Below are 26,985 nucleotides of genomic sequence, written 5' to 3'. Positions count from 1 at the left end.
GACTGAAATGCTATCAAGTACGTCGAATGCAACTCAAGATAACAGTCATGCCAACAGCTCGTCGTACGTGGATATTCAACCTTCAAACGGCGAACGTGCGAGAGAGATGGAGATAGTCACTGCAGAACAACGCGCGTCATTTCCTGTAGCGACTGGTTCACTGTCCACTGTTGCCCCGGTCAGTGCCACTGTACACCACCCACACCCACACACTCGACCTCTCACATACACTCACCATGACACACACGTACACGCTCACGCATACAATGTTAGTCAATCACTTACTAAAACCGATCAAATTGTGGTAATTGAACTGATTAATAAATTGAATACAGTCGACGGCACAGATGAACTTGAATTAATTTCATTTCTCAAAAACATCAAACCAATATTTGATATTTCTCCGAATTGTCATACAGAGATCATTAAACTTATTATCCCTAAGGTCAAAGGTCAAATGTTCCAATTGTTTTTAGAAGCAGTATCGAGTAACGCACGCTGGAATGTCTTACATGACGAGATATTACACAGATTTATTCCGTCAATTAGGCGACGAGAGATTGCATCGTTTGAGTTAGATCGACCACAACAACCGAATGAAACTTTTTCAGAATACGTCGATCACATCATATCTATCGCATTCGCTTTAAAATCGTCAATGTCAGAAGGCGAGGTGATTGAGATTGCTTTGACAAAATGTAATCCAACTGTTCGAAGTCATTTTTCGTTCGGTCAAATGCCACAAAGCTTATTTGAGCTAAAATCATTCGCAAATAGAATCACTAGTTCAATGCGTGCCGAAGAGAGATATTTTGGTAATGCAAATCGACGCCCATTGATTAATTCATCGCCTAGGGTTGTGAATCAAACTCGTCACAATCCAATTACGTCGCAAAACGATCTACGTAACAGACCCAGGGAAAGAATTGTAAAATGTTATCGTTGTCAAGGTGAAGGTCATATCGCTAGGAACTGTAGGGTTTCTTTAAACTAGATTCCGACGTTGTCAAGGGCACACAACGTCGAACTGTAAAGTTATCGCCCAACAAAAGTATGCAAGCAACAGATGTATCCGCGAAACTGCCGCTAATTAAGGTATTGTTTGGCAACAATATAGACTGCCTATCGCTGATAGACACTGGCAGTAGTAGGTCATTGATGAGTAAAACGCTTTTTAATAAGTTGCGAAGTGCTAATTTGATCAAACAGTCAAGTAAAATTAATCAATCAGTAGAAGTCGCGAACCGCCAGAAGATAACTGTGCGGACAGAGGTCAAAGTTCATTTTAAGATAGATAATCTGTCATGGGACTACAACTTCTGGGTAGTCAATCAACTTCCGTTACAGTTAATATTGGGGTACGATTTTATGAAGTTTGCGCGAATGTCCGTGAATTTAGGTGATTCAACAGCGGAGTTTAAGTTTAGGGAGAGTGTTAAATCATATTGTTTGATAGGAGAAGGAGAGATCCCAACTTGTGATAAACCCGATTTAGGTGATTCACCGCTCACAGACGACGAACGAAATAAATTCGAAAACCTACTTCGACAGTTTAGCGACGTTGTCACAGACAAAATCGGCTTAGCCAAGACTGAGCCTTACAAAATTCGTTTTAGTAAGGATATTGTGCCATTCCGACAAAGACCTTACCACGTCCAGCCAGATAAGATGGTAATAATGAGAAATACTGTGCAACAATTATTAGATGAAGGGGTAATAGAAAAAAGTGTTTCAGAGTTTAGTTCTAGCGCCTTCCTAAGACCAAAAAAGGAACCCGGAAAATTTAGATTGGTAGTCAATTATAAAGAACTAAATAAGTTTATTGAAATGGACAGTTTCCCACAACCAGAAGTAGATAAAGTTTTTCCTTATTTTAAAGATGCTCGTTATTTCACTACACTTGATTTGAACAATAGCTATTACCAATGCCTATTACACCCTGATAGTAGGAAATACGCCGCTTTCAATGTAGGATATGCCTTATATCAGCCTCGTACTTGTCCCCAAGGAATAAAAATCGGTAGCCAGGTGTTAGGACGCATAGTCGACGAAATGCTAGGAGACTTAAAATTTAAATGTGTAATAAACTTTGTCGACGATCTCTGCATTTATAGCGCAAACCCACAGGATCATTACAATGACTTGAAAATGGTTTTGGAACGTCTAAGGGCCGCCGGACTTACAATCAAACCCAGCAAGGTCACCTTGGCAAAGAGGGGCATGCGTTTCCTGTCACACATAGTAAAGGATGGCAAACTGTATGTGGACGATACTAAAGCTGAGGTTATTAGTAATTTTCCTCGACCACGCAATTTAAAGGGTGTGCAACGATTTATCGGCATGGCTGCTTTTTATGCCAAGTTCATACCTAATTTCTCCGAAATCAGTAGACCATTGAACTACTTGAAAAAGAAAGGCGTAAGATTCAGGTGGGGTCCCGATCAACAATCTAGTTTCGACAAAATAAAGCAAACATTGTCCTCACCCGTCGTACTTCATCTTCCAGATTGGTCCAGGAGATTTATAATGTCGTGTGACGCAAGTGAAAACGCCGTAGGAATTGTCCTGGAACAGGAAATTAATGGCAATAATGTTCCAATCGCTTTTGCCAGCAAAACATTCTCAGGTGCTCAATTAAAATACAGCATGTATTTGAAGGAATTTGCCGCTGTATTGTACGGCCTGGAAAAGTTCAAGGATTATCTCACTGATAACCCATTCATCCTTAAAACCGATTGTATGGCTGTAACACATGTTATGGGCTCCGACAAGACTACTGGTATGTTAGCGCGTTGGAAACTACGATTTTCACAATTTCCATGCGAGAAAATCGAGCATTGTAGGGGCACACAAAACATAGTAAGCGACGCTCTAAGCCGGATGTTTGAAGTCAATGAACCACAACAGACTAAAACCCCAGCGCCACAAAGCAACGTTGGCCCCGACCGAGTCAAAGTCAACAAACAACAGCCGACTAAAACTCTCACACCACAAAATGATGTTGTCCCCGAACAAGTTTTCTTTCTACAACACTTCCCTGAAACCTTTGAGTCACTGAGTTCGAAACAACGCGAAGACCCACAGCTCCTCAATATTATAAATAACATCGAAGATGGAATCGACGTACCGAATTATTTTATAAAAAAGGGTATACTACGTTATCAAAAAAACCCCAGAAATCCGTCTAAAATCGTCGTTCCGACTCAAATGAAGAAAATGTTAATGAAATATTTTCACGACATTTCAATATCAGCTCACCTAGGAATAAAAAAGACTATCGGGCGAATCACACGCGAATTCACATGGGAGAAAATTTTCGACGAGGTTAAGCAATTTGTCAGATCTTGTAGCCTTTGTCAGCTGTCTAAACCAGCTCAAGCGCTAAATATTGGCCTGATGAATTCTAAACCTCCCGAAAGATGCTTTGAACGACTACACATCGATACCTTTGGACCATTAATACGAACCGCAAATGTTGGTTGCCCCTGGGTTGGAAGAACTTCAGAAAATAAAAATATCAGACAGAGCTTTTTGGCAGTGGAAGCTTGATGTTATTGAAAAAATATGAGTGGGCCCTGCAAAATATAAATATTCCCAAAAGGTCCTTAGGGGACGCCCTTGGCACTGTTTGTAGTTCTTCCAAAAAAGTAATACCTTTAATGAGAGCAATTTACCAGTCTTAATTCTACACCGAATTTACTTGCTCACTACTACACTAGTGTTTAGTGTTGCACTTAAAAGGTGAATCTTTTGTAGTGGCCTATTATTTACTGAATTACCTTTTGTTTACCAATTTGATACTATAGCATATAATAAAGAACTACCAGGTTATTGAGAACTAAAAGTGAGTACAATTTGATTTATTAAGCATTATTTAAGATTTACAATGATTCCAGTTTGACAGTTTCTGATTGTGTGGTGCAATATAAAAATATGACCTTGAGTGACACAATCAGACGGAATTGATCTGTCTGAGAATGTTGAACGGATTTATTCAAAGGGGAATATTTGGCGCGGTTTCACACCGATCTCGAAGGTGTCAACGGAGGAGTGGTATTTAATTTAATTTGAGACGACCAGTGCCAAACAAGTCCTGTTCGTTGGCCAACGATGTAAATATGAAGGTCGATTCTCGAAGGTCAACTGATTAAACAGTATTGCGTTTAATCGTAATAATATTTACTGGAACGTTGCTTATTGTTTTATAGCTAATTTGGCACTTTGGCGGTTCGTCTATATGCAAACTGGCACAGCCTCCGATAACACTTCCCGATTCAGCCGAACCAGCAACCTAATCCCTCCTTTGATATTAAATGATTCCCCCAAATTAAAATGCTGATTGTGACACTCTGTAACGAATTGTACTTTTAATAATGACTCTGTGCAAAATTCAAATACTATATAAAAATATTACAAAGCAACTCTGAATTACCCTATAAGAACATTTTCATATATTTATTCTTAATACTATAGAAATATCACAGTCTAATAAATAAAGCGGATTGCAACAATATGAATGGATTTAAAAATCAACAAATTGTGATCGAACCTATGAACATGTGCTTATTCTACATGAATTGACAAAACAAGACAGGAAAATTTACCAAAGTGCGACTCACTGAAAATCTCAATTTAACAAATAAATACACAAAATTACTTACAGTTTGGACGTCCACAAATATAACACAAAGGGGAAAGGATGGGAAAACGTAACTAGCCGGTATACTACAACACGCGATCAATTGTAATAATTGTAGTAATCAGATTTAGGCCCAGATAGATAAAAAATATACCGTACTTTTAGAATACAATTTTTGATCCAGACTCCATCAATCCTCCATGAAGTAAAATAGTTCTATTAACTTTTTTGCACTTGTTAGCAGGTGCACCGACTTTTCTTTTGTTAAATAACTTTCATCTTCAGAGGTTTGATGTAACATTTAATATTCTTCGTTGCATGGACTGTATACTGTATGTTTTGAGTATTTCAATTTGAGGTAAGTGCTCAAGTATATGCCAAAAATGTCCAATCTTGACAATGCAGTGATGTTCCTAAGTTAAAGTTAAAGTTCTTGTAAATATTTGTTACTAGGTTCAAGTTCAAGTTTGCAAGTCTAATTACAAGGACATGTTGCAGGTTTATGTGGTAACTGGATAGAGATAGCTTATGGGACCAGTTCAGGTACTGTGAGAGTGATAGTGCAACACCCAGAGACTGTAGGCCACGGACCTCAACTGTTCCAGACCTTCACTGTACACCAGAGTCCTGTCACCAAGGTAATCTACGCCTCACAACAGTGTTTGTTCTAAACATGATAATCTTCATCTCTTAAAACATTACATGCGGCCATGTTTGAGCTTGCCATACTGACTCGTCCCTGGAGACGAACAAACTTCTATCAGCTAGTTTGGTTTAGCCACTCATTATACAAGGATGGGGTTTGCTCACCTTTTGAGGTACAAATTTGCACAAATATGGCTTTCTTTTTTTGTGGTATTTTTTTTTTTGTATCTGGGTAATTCGCCCCAGCTTTTTCTCTGCATTTTTCAATAGTGAGTTGGGCTGTGACACCTCTTTAAACATTTTTGGGTTTGGAATGAATCAATTCTGTCAACTTTTTACAAAAGACCCATCATTGCGTTTTTAAAGATTATTACTATATTTGATCTTATTTTTTTTACAAATGAATCTTTAAAAGAGTTCTTGCTGTGTTGATGGGTAGTTTGAAATTGAGTATCTCCTCCCACTAGTGGATATTTGTAAGGGTGGAAACACACATACAGTGACTGGGAGCGGGTCGGAGCGGCTCAATTTAGAGCGACAAAATCAAACCTATACAATCAAGTAGTAACGTGCGCACAAACCGCTGTTGCGAGCGTAGTGGAGCAGAGCGGTTAACTTTGGAACAATCTTGTTTGTTTTTATAGTGTTTAGGAGCGGAGCGTGAACGATCTTGTGGCCAATTTTAGTTCCACTTTTGCCATTAGGTCGCTCTGTACGCCCATCTGGAAACGAAACTTACAGAGCGTTTTGGAACCTTCGCTTTTTGAAAGAATATATTCAAAGGTAGAGGTAGATATGTATTGCATTAATCACGAATAATGCTTCCTAAGAACTGGAAACAAATTGTTATATTCACCATGTACCTCCCTTCCTCCATTCACTCCATGCAACCTCTCCGATCGGTTTGAAGCATGCAAAATTAATGTTTTCACCCACGTTTTTTCTCTGTGCTGCAAATTGCATGCGAACTTACAATGTGGTATCTTTGAAATGATCAAGCTCCCGTTCGTGTCGCTCTCGCTAGTGGCTGCATGTGTGCGACGTCAGTCGCGCCGCTACAGCTCGCTCTGGATCCCCCCCCCGCTTTGCTCTGAATCGCTGTATATGTGTTTTTACCCTAAGGGGAATATAGTACCTGCATCCATGAGCATTGCGCAGTTACATGTAAGTAACGTAAGTATGTTTTTTATCAACTAAAAACTCAAGCCAAAACTGAAAAATAATTTGTGGTTTTTTTAAATTAAATGTAGAGTGAAAAGTGAAAGAAAATGAACCCATGTTTAAATTTGTTTGGGTTTTTTTTAAGCCCCACTTCAAACAGTTGGCTAAAAAATAGAAGCATTTTGTAGGTAATTAAATTCTCTACAAATTGGATTGTGATACTTGTTTTCCTAGAATAAGCCATCACTGAATTACCGCTATCTAAAGTTAGAATTTTTGTCAAATTTTAGAAAATTTTTTTTTCCCGTTTTTCTTAACTTAATATTTTTTTGCCATAAGTTGTAGGAACAAAATATTAAACGTATAATATAGAAAATTTAATTGTCTACAACATTGACTACCTATAACTCCTTTTTGGCTAAAACGCACCAAAACGGAGATGTAGGCGAAAATCTCAAGTGCCGTTTTTTTTTTTTCAATATGGCGGCAGTGGTGGAGGGGGGTAAATATTGCATTTTAAACACTTACCAATACTACTGGACCGTTTGTAAGTTAACAGATCTCTATTCAATGGATTGTGATTATAGTGTAAAATTATAATGAAATGTTTTGTAATCATTTTGATACCGGTAGCTTAATGTTTACAAATTTTATATGATAAACATGATAAAAAAACATATGTCTGGATTAGGATTTAAAATAGATGTATTTTTTTACCAAGAGATAAATGTACATTATTATTTGCGTTTGTATTCAATTTTCAAACTTAATTTCAATTATAGCACAATTTTTCTGTCCAGAAGTAGCTACTTCTTATATTTTCTTTTCTTATATTATTTACTTAGGATAGGTACTAAAACTACTTGGAGTCTACTTTTTGCATGCTTTTATAAAATCTAAAGCTATTTTGAACCGTATTTTATGCGTGGTTACAATTGAGTGCCTTATGGTAAACTACTTTTATTTCACAAATCTCATTCAGTTTTTGTTTGTTTTTTTTTTCATTTAGAGACAAAGGAGTTGTGTTTTTCTACAAAACTGCTTTAATTTTACAATGGAGAATATCACAAAACTAAAATATATTCAATTCACTTTTGCTTCTAAAATACAAAAGAATTTCAATTTGGTCAAAAATGATCATTTAAGAAATATTGTACACTATAATAAGCTTTATCTATAAGAAAATTACTAATTAGACATCTCTTTTTTTAAATGACTGTTGAATCAATACCGTACATTTAATATGCACTGGCAATTTAGTATTACAGTAGAGTCCCGGTTATCAGAGTCCCATTTATCCGAGCCTCCATGTTAACCGCGGCACATCTTGAAAATAAAAATTTTAAAATTTCATCAAATCAGAGGTGGACAGATATAGGTAAAAGTCGGCAGCGGTCAGAAGAAGTCGGGAGCAACCGGCAGTCGTCAGAAGCGAGCAGCAAACGTCGTGTTTGTTCGGCTGAAGTCAAGTGTGTTCGTAATTTGCTGCCCGCCCGCCATTTTGCTGTTGGTTTTACTTAGTTTTCAATATTGTAGTGAGTGACACTAAAGGTACTGGTACGTTGTGAGGTGTGTTGTGCTATTTCTAAGCACATCATGAGTGGTACACGGAAACGCACTGTTGTTTCAGTTAAAACTTAATTGAATACCATAATTACCATAATTACCATCCTCTTGACCGTTGACCATTTCTGGATAGGTCGCGTCAGTAATGATACAAATATCATAAAACTTACAAAAATAAAAAATATACTTCAACATATAATTATTATTAATTAACTTGAGTGTCAGGCGGCATAAAAAATATTAAAAAACTAACTGGGCTTTGAAGTAATCCTCCAAGGAATAAAAGCTCTGTTGGCAACACCACGACTTGAACTTCTTTTTGAACAGTTTCGGCTCCAGGTTCTTAATGTTCTCAGGCAGTCTATTAAACATTTTACAAGCCAGTAGTGGGAAACTGTCCTTCACTTTAGAAGTGCGGCATCTGGGAATAGAGATCAGGTTGTTGTTTCTCAGATTGTGACCGTGAAGCTGCCCTCTTATTTGAAAATCAGCTAAATTCTCTTTTACGTAGAGGAGGGAGCTCAAAACGTAGTTCCCATAGACTGTCAGGATGCCAAGCTCTTGAAATAAAGGTTTGCAGTGTTGCCTATACTCAGCCCCTGTCATAATCCTCAAAACCATCTTCTGGAGCAGGAGGACTCTCTCACATGCTGCAGAGTGCCCCCACAAAAGCAGTCCATAGGAGATGTGTGTATGGAACAAGGAGTGATAGATGACGACAAGATACTGCAAAGTGACCAAATTTTTCAGTTTTCTGATCAGGGAGATTACTCTTGACAGTTTCTTGCACACCACGCTGACATGATCATTCCAAGAGAGCTTGCTGTCTAGATAGAATCCAAGCAGTTTCACTGGCTGATTTCCTAATTCAACTCCCGCGAGGGAGCAGATGAGCTGTTGAGTCTTGTCTTTGTTTAGACTTAGTTTGTTATGCTCGAACCATGTACTGGCTTTACTGAGGTCGATTTCAGCCTCCTGGAGCAGCATCTGAATGTCATTGTTGCGAGAAATTATTGTTGTGTCATCAGCAAATAAAAGGCAGATACAAGAAATCAGGGAAATTTTCAAATAAATATTTCTAAAAAGCAGTTTAAAAAAATCCAACTGTTTCTGGGATAAAATATTATAACTACCTTCCTAAAATTATAAAATCTGAAAAGAGTTTTAAATGCTTTGAAAGGAAATTACAAATATTTCTTGCTACCAAAGCGCTATACAGTTTTGAAGAATTTTTAAGGTCATTAAATAAATACTTATATACATATAATGTATCAGTTTACTATCTAGATATTAGGCTATATAATTTATGATGAACTGTTCTGAACGCCATTCATGTATACTTTTGTATATCTGTGAATAAAGTATCTTTAAATTAAATTGAATTGAATGCAATTAAACGTCTTGACAATGGAGAGTCTGTTAAGAAAGTGGCCAAGAAACTAGGTGTTGGTGAAGTGACCGGGGGTGTGGGAGACTGGCGGTGTAAAAGATCTGAAATTGAAGGTTGGGCTTCTCAGAGCAGCAGTTTTGACATTTCAATTAGGAAAACTATGACTAAATTTGAGTATGAAAATACATCTGAGGCTTTGTTTATATGGTTCTCCTAATTGAGGTCACTGTGTAGTCCACCAATCATGTAGTGGGCCAATCTCAGGGTGTCTACCAACCGGGAAATTGTACTTAATTTTTTACTGGCCATGAAATGTGGGAATTGTCCTTAAATGTCAGACTATGTCCTTAAATAGTTGTATGGGCCATTTTAAGTATGGCATGATAAGTGTTGTTGGTTAGGAGCACATTAAAGGTTTATCAGATGTTTGTTTACATTTTTATATTTTATTACTAGAGTAATTATGCAATAAAAACCCCATTAACAGTTTCAAACCCATAAATATATTATCACGCCAATCAAGTGTCAAGTCAAGTACCTCCAAGAACTGTTGACCCAGTAGCTTAGCTCATAAAAGTTGTATCACTTTCCTTTATTTATTACTAGGGTGATTATAATTAGATCCCAAACCTATTTTATCATGGAAATAATAGTACTTTCATCTTGAAGATTCAATTTGCCCTGGCGATTGCCTATTGCCATAAAACTGTTTATGGTTTCATATTAAACTTGTAACTAATCTACAACTGGTATTATTTTGTAAGTTTAAATACCATTTTTATGGATATTTTATCTTTCAATTGACAAAACAACAAGCATTTTTGTTTGCATTAATTTTTTATCATTACGCAAGCCTACTTGGTCTCAAGTCATTGCATTTGATGTATCTTTGACTTATATTGTTGGCTGTTCAGGTATCAATGTTTTTTGTATCCCATATTTATTTATTATGTTGTATGCTATGCTTTAAGCAATCTAAATCTTATGATGATAGTGGCTTTGCTACTATATAACCTCATTGTTTGTACTCAGTTTATATAGGCCCTCCTAAATAATTAGGTCTAGGCCTGGGTATTTTGATTCTTTGAAATAGTTGTAAAATATACTAAGAAAATTTAATTGAGCCTAAGATAAACTAATGATTGCTATATTCCCATGTTGATATAAACTTTGCAAATGAAAAGACAATAATCTTACTGTTTGCTTACTGGTAGCCGCTTACCATACCGATTTTGTACCAAGAACCAAGTTACAATATAATGCATTAAAGATTTTTTTTTTTTCAAAATTAGTCGAGAACTTAGCGTTTTGCTAGGGCGAATCATGCCAAATTAATCCGCCTAGATTGGATATGATATGATAATGCTTCCGTGACCGATATAGATATTCAGGATCTTGTCGCTATCGCGTAAGACAATGATTGAGTATCTCTGTTACACTATAAAGCTTTACCTAAAGTAAATGGTCTTTTACTTTCAATAAATTTCTATTTTGAAATTTAACTCTTATATATTATTATTTACTTTTCTCTCTGTTACAACGACAGTGAAGAACAAGTTTAAGCTAATACAGTTTTACAAATCAGGAAAATAATGAAAATATATTTGGTAATCACACCGACAAAGGTTACGACAAAGTGTCCTTAAATGTACGGGAATCGTTCATGAATTTTTCATCCAGAATATAGTAGACACCCTGAATCATCCAAGCCAAAGCAATTGCGTTAAAACAGTTCAAAGATGACAATAAACCTTTTACTGCTAGCACAGGGTGGCTATACCGATGAAAAGAAAAGGTTTGGGATAAGACAGTTAGATATTAGCGGAGAAAAGTTGTCGGCAAATTCTAATGACGTTTCAGAGTAAAAAAAAAAAAATTGGAAACCCTGATTTTGAAACATGGTCTTACCTCAGATCAGATATTTAATTATGACGAAAGAGGCCTAAATTACCGAATTTTACCATCTAAAACATAAGCATCTAGGGATGAGCAGACAGCACCTGGATATAAAAAAATTAGAATAGGGTTACTGTTCTGGGATGTTACAATGCATCCGGAAGTTAGAAATTGAAACCGGTGTTTATCGGCAAAGCAAAGAACCCTTTAGCGTTCAAAAACCTGAACATTAAATGCTTACCAAAAGTTGTAAACGTACAAAAGTAAAAAAAAAAATGCTTGGATGGATGATCAAATTTTTAAGCAGTGGTTTTTCAACCATTTTCTACCTATTGTAGAACCATTTTTAAAGTAAAAGAATCTCTCAAGCAAGGTCGTATTGCTTCTAGACAACGCCCCCTCACACCCTGACTCTGACAATCTGGTAAGTGGAGACATGAAGGCAATATTCTTGCCACCTAATGTTACTTCGCAATTCAGCCGCTCTATCAAGGTACTCTTGAAACGTTCAAGAGGAACTATCGAAAAATACTGTTGACCTACTTGATTGGACAGTTGGACACACATGGAAACACTGTCCCCACAACTCAGAAAGCAATAACCATGAAGAATGTTTCTTACTGGGTCGCCGAAGCATGGGACAATTTGGCAGATAGCACAGTCAGGGAATCATCGAGGAAGCTTTTTTGGGATCCGAAAATTAACAGAAAAACTTCTCTCTAACCATGGATCAAAAACTGCCAAAACCGATATCAGTGAGCTTATTACACTAACAAATGTTTTGCCTACGAGTGAGCCAGTTACTCAAGAAAATGTGATGGACTGAGTAAACGGAGACAAGATAAAACAGATGAATTGACCGAGAACGACATCGTAAACATTGTAAATCGTGATGAGTGTGAGAAAGATGAAAATGATTCTAGTGACGACGAATCAGCCGAAACCAAACGCATATCACAAACGGAAGGACTGAAATCACTCGAGAAGGCACTGGCTTACATGGCACAGCAGCCCGAGGCCACGACGTCAGAAGTACTCTGCCTTCAGCCATGGTGAAACATTGCAACCAAGAAAAGAGGAGCTAAACTCCGCCAGAAAACCATTTTAATTTTCTTTTCACAAAAATAAGTTTTGTTTTTCTGACTAATTGTAAACTTGGTTGTATTTACATTATTGTGTAACAAAAGAGAAGAAGTGCAATTTCATCAATAAAATAATTTAAGTGTTTCTTTTATGATGTTTTATCATTACTAATCTATTTCTAACCTAACCTTAAATAATATTCTCAACACTTTCCGTGTTAACCGAGTTTTTACATATCCAAGAGATGCATTTGGTTCCAATTACCTCGGATAATGTTACAGATATTAACATGTTATGTCGGATTTCAATGTTACAGAATATCGAATGGGAATTAGTAATGGACATGACCAACGCTAGTCAAATAAATTCTTTCATTTGCTCTGCTATAAAAAATATTTATGATAAACATGCGCCGCTAGTAACAAAGAGAGTGACAAAGAAAAAAGCACCTTGGAGAAATAATGATATCATTGTGTTAACAAAAATGAAAAATAAATTAAGGAGGAAATTTTCAAGTTCAGGACAGAATGTCGACTGGATAGATTATAAAAAAGTTAGAAACAAACTGAATGGGGCTGTTTGGAAAGCAAAAAGAAATTTTTTCTCAGAAAACCTGGCAGATTGTAAAGATACGAGAGCTTTTTGGAAATGCCTTAAACAGAGTGATATAGTAGCAGGAAAGGGCAGAAATAATTTACCAAATGATTTTAGGGTCAGTGAAATGAATGATTTTTTTGTAAAAATGGGATCATGTTTTGAAGCAGATGCAGATTTGATTAGATTATATAATGAAGATACACGTAATGTAAATAAATTCCAGTTTAGAAAAATATCAGTATCAGAAGTGAGGGAAGCTATTAATGAAATTACCTCTAGAGCTGTCGGTGTTGATGACATAAGTATTGCAATGATAAAAGCCGTCAGCCCTTATGCCATTGATGCAATAACTCACCTTATGAATATGTCTCTTGTAAACAGTGAATTTCCACACGCGTGGAAGAAAAGTATGGTACATCCATTGCCCAAAAAACAGATTCCTTCAAACTTTAATGATTTAAGGCCAATATTGGTCTTGCCTGCTATGTCTAAAGTGCTGGAAAAATTAGTAATACGCCAAATAACAGAATTTTTAGATGCAGAGAATCTGCTTCCCAAACTGCAATCAGGGTTCAGAAAGAACCATAGCACCTGTACTGCATTGATGAATATGTTTGCAGACTTGTTTGGGGCGAGGAGCGAGGGCAGGTGTAGCTCTGTAGTCATGCTTGATTTTTCACAGGCCTTTGATTCCATAAGCCATGGTTTGCTCCTAGCAAAATTGAAACATTTTGGTTTTCATTGCAATGCGGTTGCTTGGTTTAGATCTTACCTGGAAAACAGACTGAAAGTTACCATGGTGGGTACCGATATCTCACCTCCCCTAGAGAAATCAAGGGGAGTGCCTCAGGGGAGCTGTCTGGGGCCCATTTTGTTTACCCTGTACACTGCAGATCTGTCCAGATGTGTGAGTCACTGCAATGTGCATTCATATGCCGATGACTGCCAATTGCATTTCTCCTATGAGATTCAGGCTGCTGATCAAGCTTTTGCAGGAATGAACTCTGATCTGGTGAGAATAAGTGAGTGGTCACGCAAACATGGTTTGAAATTGAACTCTGAAAAATGCATGATTCTTCATATTGCTACACCCACTACTCTTCACAGAGTTGCAAATGGAGACATGCACGTTCAAATCGCAGGAAAACCTCTAATGGTGAGGGATACCGTCAAGACCTTGGGTGTGGTACTTGACAGTGGCCTCACTTTCTCGGACCACATCACTTATGTTTCCCAGGTGGCTTTGGGAAGGCTGCGTGGTCTGTACCGGTACAAAAACATCCTGCCAGAGACAGCCAAGCTGCAGCTGGTACAGTCACTAGTGTTGTCAGTGCTCCATTACTGTTTTCCTGCATACGGCAACAGCATCTCAAGGGAAGAGATGTCCCGATTGCTAAAAGTGCAGAACTCCGCCATTCGTTTCGTTTACGGTATCCGTAAGCGTGAACGCGTATCCCCTTTTCGGGATGCTGCGGGGTTACTGTCAATGGTTGCCGTGTGCAGGGCGCAGACTTGTAGCCTCATCCACCGGGTCTTGGTTCAGCAAGAGCCTAAGTACTTGGTGGAGAGGCTTGTGGCACGTGGGGAGGTGACTCAACGTGTGACCCGGCAGAACGCCTTGCTCCACATTCCAAAAGTAAAACTAGAAGTGGGTAGAAAAGGGTTTTATTACTTTGGCCCAAAGATATATAATGATCTCCCCTTGGACCTAAAACAGCTGGGGGTCCTGGCTTTCAAAAGAAAAGTAAAGAAGATGTAAAGTATTGTATATAGCTTATAATTTTGTTTTGTTTTGTTTTGTCATACACATTGTTTTTGTATCATAATTTTTGTATATTTTTAAGTTAGTTATATTGATATGAGTTACTTTGTAAAACAGTTCTTGTACTGAAAGACGCTCGCAAATAAAGGCATTTTTATTTATTTATTTATTTATTTATTTATTGGTGTAAGGATTCAAAAAGTGTCAATCTGTGGATTGGCAGTTGAAAATTATTGAACTTGTGTGCCACAGCTCACCCTGTCAGAGAAGTTCCTAGTGTCAGTACGTTGTGAGTATAACCGTGCGAATGCACAAGGTGTCACGAGGTTCTAAAGAATGATCTCAACTCTACCAGAATATACTTTAAGTTAACGTGTTTTGTGTTTCAGGTTACCCTGTCAGAGAAGTTTTTAGTGTCATTATGTTGTGAGTATAACCATGTGCGCACGTGGAGTGTCACTAGGTTTCGAGGAATGATCTCAACTCAACCAGGATCAACTCCAGTTGCTTCCTTCAAAATATTATCTCTTGAAGAGGTGGAACCATATGTCAGCTATGCTGCAGGCAACGACTGTGGTATGTTTTTTTCATTTACCTTATCTAAATTTTATAGGGCACTGTTAAGTAAAGTACTTTGTAAAAAACTCCTTCTTTAAACCAATGTATTATACCAGAATTTCGCTAATCCAAAAAGTTGCTATTATCGGGGAAGATGATCATCGGTAATGAGATCACAGTAGAGAATAAGATGTAGTTTATTAAGAACTACACAAAAAAATAAATCTGTGGAACAAAAATCAGATTTTTTAACCTTGTAATAGAACAAACAAATTTTTAACCTGAGTATGAGGATTTCTTTTAGTTTCGTCCAATGTCCAATTAACAAAGGTAAAAAAGAATTTCAATTGTATTAATGCTGTTTGTATTATGAAGGTCCATTTGGAGAACAAGATGATGAGCAAGTATTTGTCCAGAAAGTCGTCCCAGAAACACCTGAAATATTTGTTCGCTTGGCGTCAAATGGCAGAAGGTAACAGCCAGACACAGATTTTGATAAGGATACAGAAATCATAAAGTATTTATATTTGCTTAAAAAGGAATATTGGATTATCATTTGAAGTGTAGGCCTAAGGTACAGGTGGATGAGTCCTAAAAATTGAGAGAATTTTCGGGGAGAATATAAGTTCTCGATCTTTGGTACAAGAATACATTTGTGATTTTCTTTGGACGGAATTTGTTGCAAAATCCAAATTGATCGGGTCCAGCTTTGAAACATGAACAACCTAGTAACTTTCTTAGGATCAAACAGTTGATTTTAGAGAAATTCTTTATAAGGAAGTAGCTTAGGTAGACCTAGGCCCGGGACCGATTAACTTTTTCATGTTCATGTACCCAGAGGCCAAAAACACTGTTTGTTCAAATTTGTATATATGTATACAATAATAGGTATGTATGTATATTAGGGATGGACGGGATTGAATTCTTAGTTTGGGACAGGATTTTTATTTCCTTCCCAACTTTTGAGACAGGACGGGACGGGATTTTTTCCTGTGCATAAGACAAACAAAATCAAATTTTACCATTTGTGGCACTGATCGATAAAAACAAAAAGGCAGGATCATCGGTATAACTCTGCGGTCACAGCGTGATCGTTGATATGACTCTGCGGACATGGCAAGATTGTCGGTATGACTCCGCGGTCACGGTACGATCGTCGGTATGACTCAGTGGTCTCGGCGAAATCGTCGGCATGTCTCCGCAGTCACAGTGTGATCGTCGGTATGACTCCGTGGTCACGGCGTGATTGTCGGTATGACTCCACGTTCATGGCACGATCGTCGGTATGACTCCGCGGTCACGGCACGATTTTCGGCAAGACTCGTGGTCTCGGCGTGATGGTCGGTATGACTCCGTGGTCAATAATAATATAATACCTATAATTATAATTTAAAGTATTATTTTAAGAAATAACAAATTACTTGCTATTTTCCTTTGTAAACAAACACATTCTTAAACATTTAATTATTGTTGTTTTCCGACAGTAAATAAAAAAATATATATTTAGGCCTAAAACAACCTCGGATATCATGAGGGCTCGGATGGCAGGGACTCGGAACACCAGGGCTTGGATATCAAAAACATTCCTAAAAATGTAATTATTGTTGTTTTTGGACCGGAAATAAAAAAAATATATATTTAGGCCTAAAACGACCTCGAATAACCTGAGGGCTTGAATGGTAGGGACTCTGATGACCAGGGCTCGGATAATCGAGAGTTTACTGTGCTTAGCTTTATTTTGGGTAATATAAAGGGTAAAGGGTAATATTCTTTGTGTCCTGTGCTGTATCAAATTCCCTTCAAGTTTCCAGTTGGGTTAGAATTGTGTCAATTTGGTGCTTATCATAAGACCATTAATGATTTCAGAGTGTGTGTGATCAAGTCGGTGGATGGGACAATGATAACATCGTTCTGTGTGCACGAATGTGAGGGCTCTAGTCGCATGGGCTCTCGGCCGCGGCGCTTCATTTTCACAGGACACAGCAATGGAGCTCTACAGATGTGGGACTTGACTACTGCACTTGACCTTGCCAAGAAGGGAGAACCTGGTAAGCATTCCCTTTGTTTCATTAGCAACTAACTTTATTTTGGAAAATTAAGTAATTTATTACTATTCTCACACTCATGAGGCTATTGGGAGCAAGCTGGCGTAGTGGTTAGAGCATGGGACTTCAGTCCCTGAGGTCCCGGATTCGCTCCCCGCCAAGTCACCAATCGATTTTATCTAAGTGATAATGCCGCAACCCCTAGGTCTAGCCTGAAGTAATGTGAAAAACAATCCCAGGCTTGTGCCTAGCGTCCTAGGACAAAAAAATAAACTTCCCACTCTCACCGAAAACTAGGGGTGTGCAAATATTGGAAAGTTCAAATAGTTGAACGAATGCTTTAGTATTCTATCCCGGCTCGATAGTAATAATTATATTTGAACATAAATCAACCAAGAAATAATCTCTAACTTCAACCAATTAAATCATGTTATTGTGTTATTTCATTTCATCCCAACATTTCATGCTTCGTATTATAAATCACAATGGCAACTTAAGCATTGTTATGTCATTCATCATTGTTAAAATTACTCTGCTCAGCCGCCTATTAAAGTTTATAATGCTCCAATACGATACTGCAACCTACTGGCATGGAAAGATAAGACTGTCAACTAGGGGTCTGCAGTGCACCGAAAAAGTCAGTACGGTACGTTCTAGCTTAATTACTGTCATCGGTTCGGTACAGCATTTTACGTGGTACAAACTCGGTTCGGTACAACCTTTGGTTCCGAGCACATAAAAGGCTTATCAGATGTTTGTTTAAGATCTTCATAACTTATTACTAGGGTAGTGATGCAATAAAAAAAACCATTAGCAGTCCCAAATCCATTAATATTTTATCAGGACAGTTATTGTACTCATGTACTTCCAAGAACTCTGAGTTTTATCAGTTTAATCCTTTTCGACTTTCATTTATTACTAGCGTAATAGCTATTTTGATATGCCAATTCTATTTTATCATAAAATAATAGTTTTTATAATGGCTGTTAAATTTAATCTCTAACTCTAGTCAATATTTTTGTATTTTACAAAAGTAAAATTACTTTTTTCTAATAAAATATGTACAAGACACAAACTAACATGAATTAATTCATTGTTTGAAGTTCATTGTTGGTGATGGTGAGTTAATGTTGTTCAAAGGTTTATTGCGGACATGCGAAAAACCATACCCAACAATTATTGTGGTTAATTGCGTGATGGAAAATGTCCGCAATAAACATTTTAACAACATTAAAATGAATTAGTTTCTTTGAAAATAATGTGTAACAGTTTTACGTTTTTGAATAAAGAAATATAACTTTTTAACCGCTACTTCCTTGTTTTGTTACACAATTTTGTTTGCAATAGGCATTGTATTGCAAACAGGAGGTGTAAGAGGGGAGGGTCTTTGACCTTGAGAATGCCTGGGGGCCTGTTGGAGACAATGATTTATGGTTTTTTTACATCCTGCCCTTCCTTCCGAGAAAAATACCATGCAGTTTCAAAAACATTGACTTATCATATGAAAATAGCAGGCTTTGTTAACATAGTAGGTTTACCTGAATAGGACTGAGTCCAATCCGGCACAAGAAACAGGTCCAACTTTACACTGTACACTCATTTTTTCCCATTTTGTTTTTGTTGAAAGGGTCCAAGGCCCCTCAACTGCAACCCGGTACCTCTAATTAAATATACCCGGGCCCCATGGTGTGGGCCGGAGCATACGCACCAACCTTAGTCACACCATGGGTGGATGACTTATGGTCATCAGGCTCACCGGCTGCCGAAGCACTCCTTCGGAAAGAGGGTTGCCCCTCAATCCTAACCAGGGATACCGGTTACTTGGTCTTACGTCCCTCCAACTGGGTTCCCCCAGGGCCGAAAACCCCGACAGACCATGATGGAGTCAATGGACGCAACATAGTGCAAGCGACACTCGGGACCTATCTAATCCCTGACAGGCCATAACCCGCCATCAAAGCCAGAAGGAAGGGGACCGTCAGCAAGCTACCTACCCCAACCCCCTATTTACACCACTACCAGATCAAGGCCATCCCATTCGCTGGGAAACCAGGGATAACTTGGGGGGATAGAACCCCAAATACCCCCAGCGGGCTTGATCCCAGCACCCGATCTACTTCGTTTGCCCATCTAACCCAACATCACTGCCCGGCCATCAGGGTTTCCCAAAAGGAGGCAGGTATAGAAGCGGGACCCACCCCCAATGAACCTATCCACCAAAGGTGGCGACACCCTTAACTCAATTGAGGTTCCATGGAGAACCCCCCACACTCTAGATAACCATACCTTCCAGGCTCAGAGACAGGGATTGGCTGATGGAGTGCGCCCAGCCGTTGCCCTCACACTGCGGAAAGTTCCGTTCCCCTAGAGTGTCCCCGTGAGCTTACGGGTACTCGCCCGATTTCACCTCCAGGAAAGGCTACTTCCAAAGTTGAGGATTTGCCACACAGAATGTTGGTCGCACAAAGCAAGCAGGCCGAAGCCCATAGAACCATAATTACAGGTAGATGATGGCGCACTTCCACCTCTCCGAGAGCTAAACACCCCACCAACCTGGATGGAGGAATGTCACTGGAGGCTCCCCCTAAGGGGCTGGCGCTCCCCAGACGTCCATGACTATGGCCTATTTGAAATGCCGATTCCAACACCGAACAGTTACCTCCCCTTTGGGGGCTTGGCAATTGCCCGTCTTTCACCTCCCAGGAAGAGGCTACTTCCAGAGCCGAGGATATGCCTCACAAAATGTCAGTCGTACACAACAGGCAGGGCAAGCCCATAGAACCACAGCCACAGGTAGGTGAGAGAATTACACTCCGAGAGCTAAACACCCCACCATCCTGGATGGAGGAATGTCACTGGGGGCTCCCCTAAGGGCTGGCGATCCTAGTCGTCCATTGCTGTGGCCTTACCTGAAGTGCCGGATCCAACACCGGGCAGTTACCTCCCCTCTGGGGGGGTTATAACTGTACACTCAGCGACCACAGAATTAAAATAGACCAGGCATGCCAAACGGTAGAGTGAAGCCTGTTTCCAACGCTTCGCACCTATCCAACATGGCGGCCACAGTGATGAGTCCCCTAAGTACGATACACGCACCTAACTTTTTTGTATTTCTACTACCTATTTTACTATTTCCTAAACCATTTTATTGTCACTGGCACATTGTAAAAACTAATAATGTAGTAGACGTAATGGTGTCTAAAGCTTTAAAACAATGCATTGGCCTTAACCTGTTTCTAAATGATCATTTCTTGGATCAGGATCCTCTTGAAAATCGTTTTGTAAGACGATTTGTAAGACATTCTTCACAGTCAGGATAAATCACTACAAAATAATTTACAATTAAACACATCACAGACAGAAAATCAGTAACAACCTTACAAAAGCTGTGACGCATAGCGGCACGCTATATTTCTTATAGTGTCAGCCCTTCGCGTGGCAGGGCTGCATGATGAACTCGTCAGCCCACCGCGAGCAAGTGAACGCCTTCCCCCACCTACTTTTCCAATTCTCTTCCCACTTCTCCGCTGTCATCTTCAGAAAAACCACCGAAAATTGGATCTTCTGCAACCCTACATACATGATGGCTAAGTCCCTAGGCTAATTATATACATTAGAAATTTAGTAATAATGTCAGGCTAGTTAGCAAGGTAAAGGGGGAGACCTACAACAGTCGCCTCGACATTGGATATGTAGGAATTAAATAATTTTAGAATAGTTGTTTAGCCTCCGGATTACTGTATTATACTTAAAATGGTTTACAATACCTGCATATAGTAATCCTTTGTTGCTGATTTAGGCAACTAGTTTCGGTTCTTGTTTTGAACCATCTTCAGGCCTCAAGGTGTCAAGTGATCACTTCATTCGAAGGTCGTTAACAGACTTCAATAAATAAATCATATACAAAACACGATACACGAAACGGACACACATTACAAAACACAAAAAACACGAAGGGACATTGACAATCGATCGTGCCCGGGCTGAGGTAAAGTCTAGACTGGTGGTCAAAGTGGTCTATGACGTTGTCTCTGTCTTCTTATCACCGGTGCGTGTTCATTCATTCATTGTTTCCCTCCATTATCCTAATAGCTGTGTTGTAAATACAGTTTAAAAGTGACAAATCCACAAGCACCTATTCTGAGGGGTCTACCAAAAATACATAAACCTGATGTGCCAATCAGACCCTTAGTCAATTTTATGCCATCTCCAGCATGCAAAATTGCCAAAAAGTTAGACCGAATAATCAGAAATGAAACTGTGCTGGAAAACAATCATAGCATTAAAACTAGCTTAGAGCTTGTCGAAAAATTGAAAACCAAAGTTATAAAAGGCAACCCTAAATTAGTATCATTCGATATTGTAAATGTGTATACTAATGTACCTGTGCAGGAAACTATATCCATCCTACATAAGAATTTGCAAAAAAAAACTCCAAACTTTCCCCAGAAGCAATAGAAGAAGTTATAAAATTGACAAAAATTGTGTTAAAACAAAATTATTTAAGATTTGAAAATAATTTTTACATACAAAACGAAGGCTTGGCAATGGGATCCCCACTCTCCAGTTTCTTAGCTGAAATATTCTTGAACCATATAGAGAACAACAATCTCTTTACAGATGCTAACCGTTACAAAGATAAAATTTTATTCTTTTACAGATATGTTGATGACACCATTATGTTCTGCAACGGGAATAGCAGACAACTTTCTCTATTAAACAGTTATTTGTGCAAAATGCACAAGAATATTGAGTTCACATTAGAGGAGGAAAAAAAACCAAGCGTTAAATTTTCTGGACCTTACAATTAAGAAACAAAATGATCATTTTGAATTTAAAATTCATAGAAAGCCTACTTACACCGACCAGACCATAAATGCCGACTCACACCACCCACACTCTCATAAAATCGCCGCATACAATAGTTTTATCCATAGATTGTTATCAATACCGATGAATCAGACTGATTATAATGAAGAAATAAACACGATAAAATACATAGCAGTCGCAAATGGCTTTCACTCCAGTGTAGTGGACAAACTGATTTTTAAACATTTAAATAACCCTCAAATTAAATCCACAGAAAAGAAAACGTATATTTCAGCAATTTTTGGTTCACATATCAGTAGCACATTTAAAAATATCATGGACAAAAATAAATTCACCATATCGTTCAAGACTAACAATAAACTTGTATCTCTATTGAAAGAGAAAACAGAAATTAATTCATCCATCTACGATAAGTCTGGAGTCCTAATAATAATAATGGTCAGTTTTGACAATTTTGCCCTTAGGGGAAGCGGGGGTAGGGGGTAGCTCAAAATTTTCAAATAACAAGTATAGTCGAGTTTGGTATCATTTTTCAAGTCTTGACATAACATAACAATTAACATAAAGAAAATAGAAATCGGAGCATAATAACTAAATGGCAGTTCAAAATTACTTTTAATAACCATTGTCTTAATCATTTTTAGCTGTTATTTTGTTATCAATGGTCCAATTTCTATTTTATTTTTGTTAATTGTTATGTTATGTTAAGACCTGTAAAATGATACCAAACTCGACTATACTTGTTATTTGAAAATTTTGAGCTACCCCCTACCACCGCTTCCCCTAAGGGCAAAATTTTTTCAAAACTGACCATTATTGTTGTAGCCCTTCATATCCAAACAAGTTGCCGCAAACCGATTTTAAATATCTCAAATAGTAAAAAGTTAAAGGGGGTGCAAGTTTATTTTCAGCCACCCTCATGGTTATTTGGATTTGAAACGTTTTGGGGCGCCATTTTGTTATTAGTGGGCCGATTTTGGTTTTCTTTATCTCAATTTGTATGTTTCGTCAAGATCTATAAAATGATACCAAACTCGACTATACTTGTCGTTTGAAAATTTTGAGCTTAAGGGCAAAATTTTCAAAATTGACCATACTAATTGTAGCCCCTCATAGCTAAGAAGGTTGCCACAAACAGATTTCAAATATCTCTAATGGTTGAAAAGTTAAGGGGGGTGCAAGTTACTTTTCAGCCACCCTGTATATTGTGTTTTTTTTATGCCTTCTTTGTGTTCTATGGTCTACCTGTACTTCTTCCAATGTAAGCTAGCTGCTATTCCTTTGATTCTATACTTCTACAAGTCCTTGCTATCTTGAAAATCCTGGCTAAGAGCACTTTCTTGAACGAAACTAACTTTGAACTTTTTCAATTAGCCATGCAAAACTCAGGTGGTCCAACCGCGGAGGAGTTGCTGAAGCTGTTGGATCAGTGTGATCTGAGCAACAGTCACTGCTCTACACCCTGCATCTCACCTTGTCTATCACTGGTTGGTGTCACCCCTCGCATCAAGACTGCCAACATAACCTTTCTCAACCAGTCAACAGATCAGTGTGACCAACCTGCTCAGTTGTAACAAACACATTAGTAAATAAATACATAAGAACTTGTCCTAACAGATGAATGCAAGGTATATTAGTTTTAAAACCATTCATACTTGTTTATAGGATTGAGGAAGTAAATAAAATAAAATATCCTTATCACTGTGTCCTGTAAAGTAGCATAGCAATGTATCTCTTTACTTCTCGATGTGATTTTATGAATACTTCTAATAAAAATATTAGAAGTATTGAAATATATTTAAATATTGTATATAATAGTAACATCTCAGCCTAAGTGAAGTGACCAATAAAACCACATTTATAGGATGCATTAACCCTCCGAGCGTCCATCGTCGAAAAATCGACGCGCTACACACTTTGTGTAGTGTCACGCGTCGATTTTTCGACGCACGAACATCGTTTATGGCGAAGGCTCTATGACTGACTGAATCAGATTGAACTGGATCGAGTTAGGTATCGTTCTTTCCGTTATATTCTAAGCTTTCTCCAGAGGTCTGTCTCAGCGCTGTATGTTCTCCGAGCCGATCGTAATTGTAGCAGACAGCTGACGTGCATATTTGTAAACAGCTTGGTTATCCTCGGACCGATGACTGATGTGTTTTATTACGTTTATCATTGTTTTAGTGTTAAAAATCAAAAGTAGTGATATACGTGGTGCATTATAAAAAGATTAAAGTGATTTTGAAGGGCTGGTTGATGATCCTGAAGAAGTAGGTAGTGATATTGATGTAAATTATCAGCCATATTCCTAGCTATGGTTAGGCTATGCATTCTTAGCTAAACGCTATGTACTGAAATCCGTTTTTCACTCATAACTTATTTATTTGATAACTTACCTCACTATATGATTATATATTTGTAATCCTCATTAAATTTAGAACAAAGTGGCTATTTTCAAATATTTATAGGCCTATAATTTATACAATTTCATTGAGCGCGAACTTATTTTTTTTTCAATTTTTCCAAAATAATTTTTTTTTACCTAAAAAATTTTTTTGAAACAAATATTCCTTATGTTTTATGTATGATATTGAAGCCCATGATTTTCCAAACAAAATAGGTATATAGAACATTAGAATTAACATTGTTTTAAGCTTCTCAGATCCGTTTTAATAAGACCTTCAAATGCGCCAAAAATAGGTGGACATTAAGGCCTAAACTATGGACACTTGGAGGGTTAACCTCTTTTTTAACACATTCCTCAACTAATATTAATTATTTTAATGTATACATTTATACATAATTTGTTACACTTCCGTTAAATATGATAAGATGTATTGTGTTAGGCTTCCTGTATAGACTATAGCTGTATAGTTATTTATGGAAAGGTTGTGTGGATTGATGCAATGTATACTCTGAGATATCCAACCTAAAACTGTATGAATCTCTGGTAAGAGTAATTATTTGAAAGAATATAAAGGCCGTTTTCAACATCACGATTCACTACCATAGCAAATATTATAATTAAACAACGAAATATCTCCACATATTTTGTATTATTTTGATTTAAAACAATCATCATTGAAAAATGGCATTAAAAGAAGTATTTTCTTGTATCAAAAAATTAAATATGCGCAATGTAATATTTTTGTCTTCTTAGTGTTTCCTTTATAATAAATAGCTATGTTGCTCTAAAATAATGTACATATTATGATTGTATTTTATGTCTATAGAAAATATCTAATCAGCCAATTTAGCTATCATCAAAATGGTCTCCAGTACCTATTGAATTAAAACTCGAGTACTCAGTTCAAACCTAAACTGTGTTCAAGTGACCCAACCCTATACAATTAACGGGACGTGCGGTACAAAAGAATGAATGAAGATAATTCATACTTGCTTGAAAAACCCATAACTTATACTTACCTCCAATTTATATTTTTTTATTCAAGTAAATGAATAGAGCACCTTCACATATTTACTCAGTCATAAAATGATAAAGAAGTTTTATTATTAGAATAAGTTGATTATTTTTTACCTTCACCATCAATTGTTGTGGCACTTCACTGTTTTCAAATACTATTTAAACTATTGTTATCCTTAGAAACTTTTTCGTTTTGATCAATTGAATTTGATGTTTACGTAAGAAAGAATTTGTAATCAGTATGCCACTGTGGTAAAAACATCTGTCTGGTATTTAATCATTTTTTAATTTTTTATTTAAAAATATCAAGTTAATTTATTACATTTTAATGTCACAGTGAACAAATGGATATAGAGACAAAAAACATATCTCTTTCTCTTAACAGTCTTCATCACCCCTGTGAAAACACTAAAAACGTGCCTCGGATGTCCCTTGCTCCTAATAGAATTTGTATTGATCTAATTTTGAAATTTTTTTTCAATTAAGGGCAACCGAGGTTGTAAAACATTGGGGTCTGGCGGTTTTACATTCTTAGTCCTATACTATCACCACCCCAAGTGGCATGATCCCTGCCAGATCTGAAATATTTTTCTGCCACCCCCCTAGAGAGTTTTAACAACCCTCTAATGAGGGTTTGTTAAAATAGGTTATATGGGCTAATAATGTGATTGCTAAAAAGTGTATCTATGTAAAATGTATATACTATCATAGTTGGAATAAAAAATGTTTTATTAAGATGTTCTACAATTATTGCCCTGTATACTGTAATATAAAATACCCTCGGCGCAGTAAACCTGCAGACTGAGCAAATTTCAATTTGTCTGATTGGATTTTTACTAAAATAATAGCTTGTACCCGTGGCTTTGCCTGCGATGGTATGACCATAAATATTATACAGCATAAGAAATAAACAGAGTATTGCAATCATTAAAATAATTATCCGTAGTGGCTTCGCCAACAATCAAAAAAATAAGATATAATTATTAATTGAGTCATGCACAGTTTAAAAAAAATCATTTTATGATTAAAAGTTCTATAGGAATTAAATTAAAATCAAAAATTAAATGAAAACCTTTTTGTTTAATCTCCGACTAAAAAATCTTACAACATAAAGTCTTGAAACTGAAAATGCTGTGTCTCTTCAGCTTCTCCCCAATCAATAGTTTTATTAATGCTTATGAAGTCAAACGGGGTGAAGCCCGTGGGTAACGGATAGTTCCTTTTAAATATGAATGAATACTCATAAGGTTAACATGGGAAATCCCAGAGCCACTGGGGCGGAGCCCGAAAGGATTTTTGAGATAAGGATATGTTTATGTTTTTTCAATCGGAAATATGAACTATCATAAATGCCAAATTTCAGCCCAATCCGACCAGTAGATAGATATC

The 26,985-nt window shown here is 37.4% G+C and overlaps 1 protein-coding gene across 3 annotated transcripts in view; it reads left to right on the top strand.

Moving 5' to 3' along the window:
- Nucleotides 1-26,331, top strand: part of LOC128985606 (BTB/POZ domain-containing protein KCTD3) — a 135,049-nt gene extending 108,718 nt beyond the window's left edge. For 2 of the 3 annotated variants that reach the window (XM_054405244.1, XM_054405263.1), the window contains exons 8-12: nucleotides 5,126-5,277; nucleotides 15,129-15,315; nucleotides 15,673-15,769; nucleotides 17,164-17,345; nucleotides 23,547-26,331. In XM_054405244.1, coding sequence (XP_054261219.1) covers nucleotides 5,126-5,277; nucleotides 15,129-15,315; nucleotides 15,673-15,769; nucleotides 17,164-17,345; nucleotides 23,547-23,746 — 818 coding nt within the window. In that variant the 3' untranslated portion in view covers nucleotides 23,747-26,331. The remainder of the gene's footprint in view (nucleotides 1-5,125; nucleotides 5,278-15,128; nucleotides 15,316-15,672; nucleotides 15,770-17,163; nucleotides 17,346-23,546) is intronic. The other variant, XM_054405252.1, reaches the window with a different exon arrangement.
- Nucleotides 26,332-26,985: the final 654 nt, after the last annotated feature.

The sequence above is a fragment of the Macrosteles quadrilineatus genome, unplaced genomic scaffold, assembly GCF_028750875.1.
Source record: "Macrosteles quadrilineatus isolate MER2022 unplaced genomic scaffold, UCM_ALF_1.0 Scaffold_1__1_contigs__length_201487025, whole genome shotgun sequence".
NCBI classification, from domain to species: Eukaryota; Metazoa; Arthropoda; class Insecta; order Hemiptera; family Cicadellidae; genus Macrosteles; species Macrosteles quadrilineatus.
Note: the sequence above shows the minus strand (reverse complement) of the source record. Positions and strands in the feature narration are given on the sequence as shown.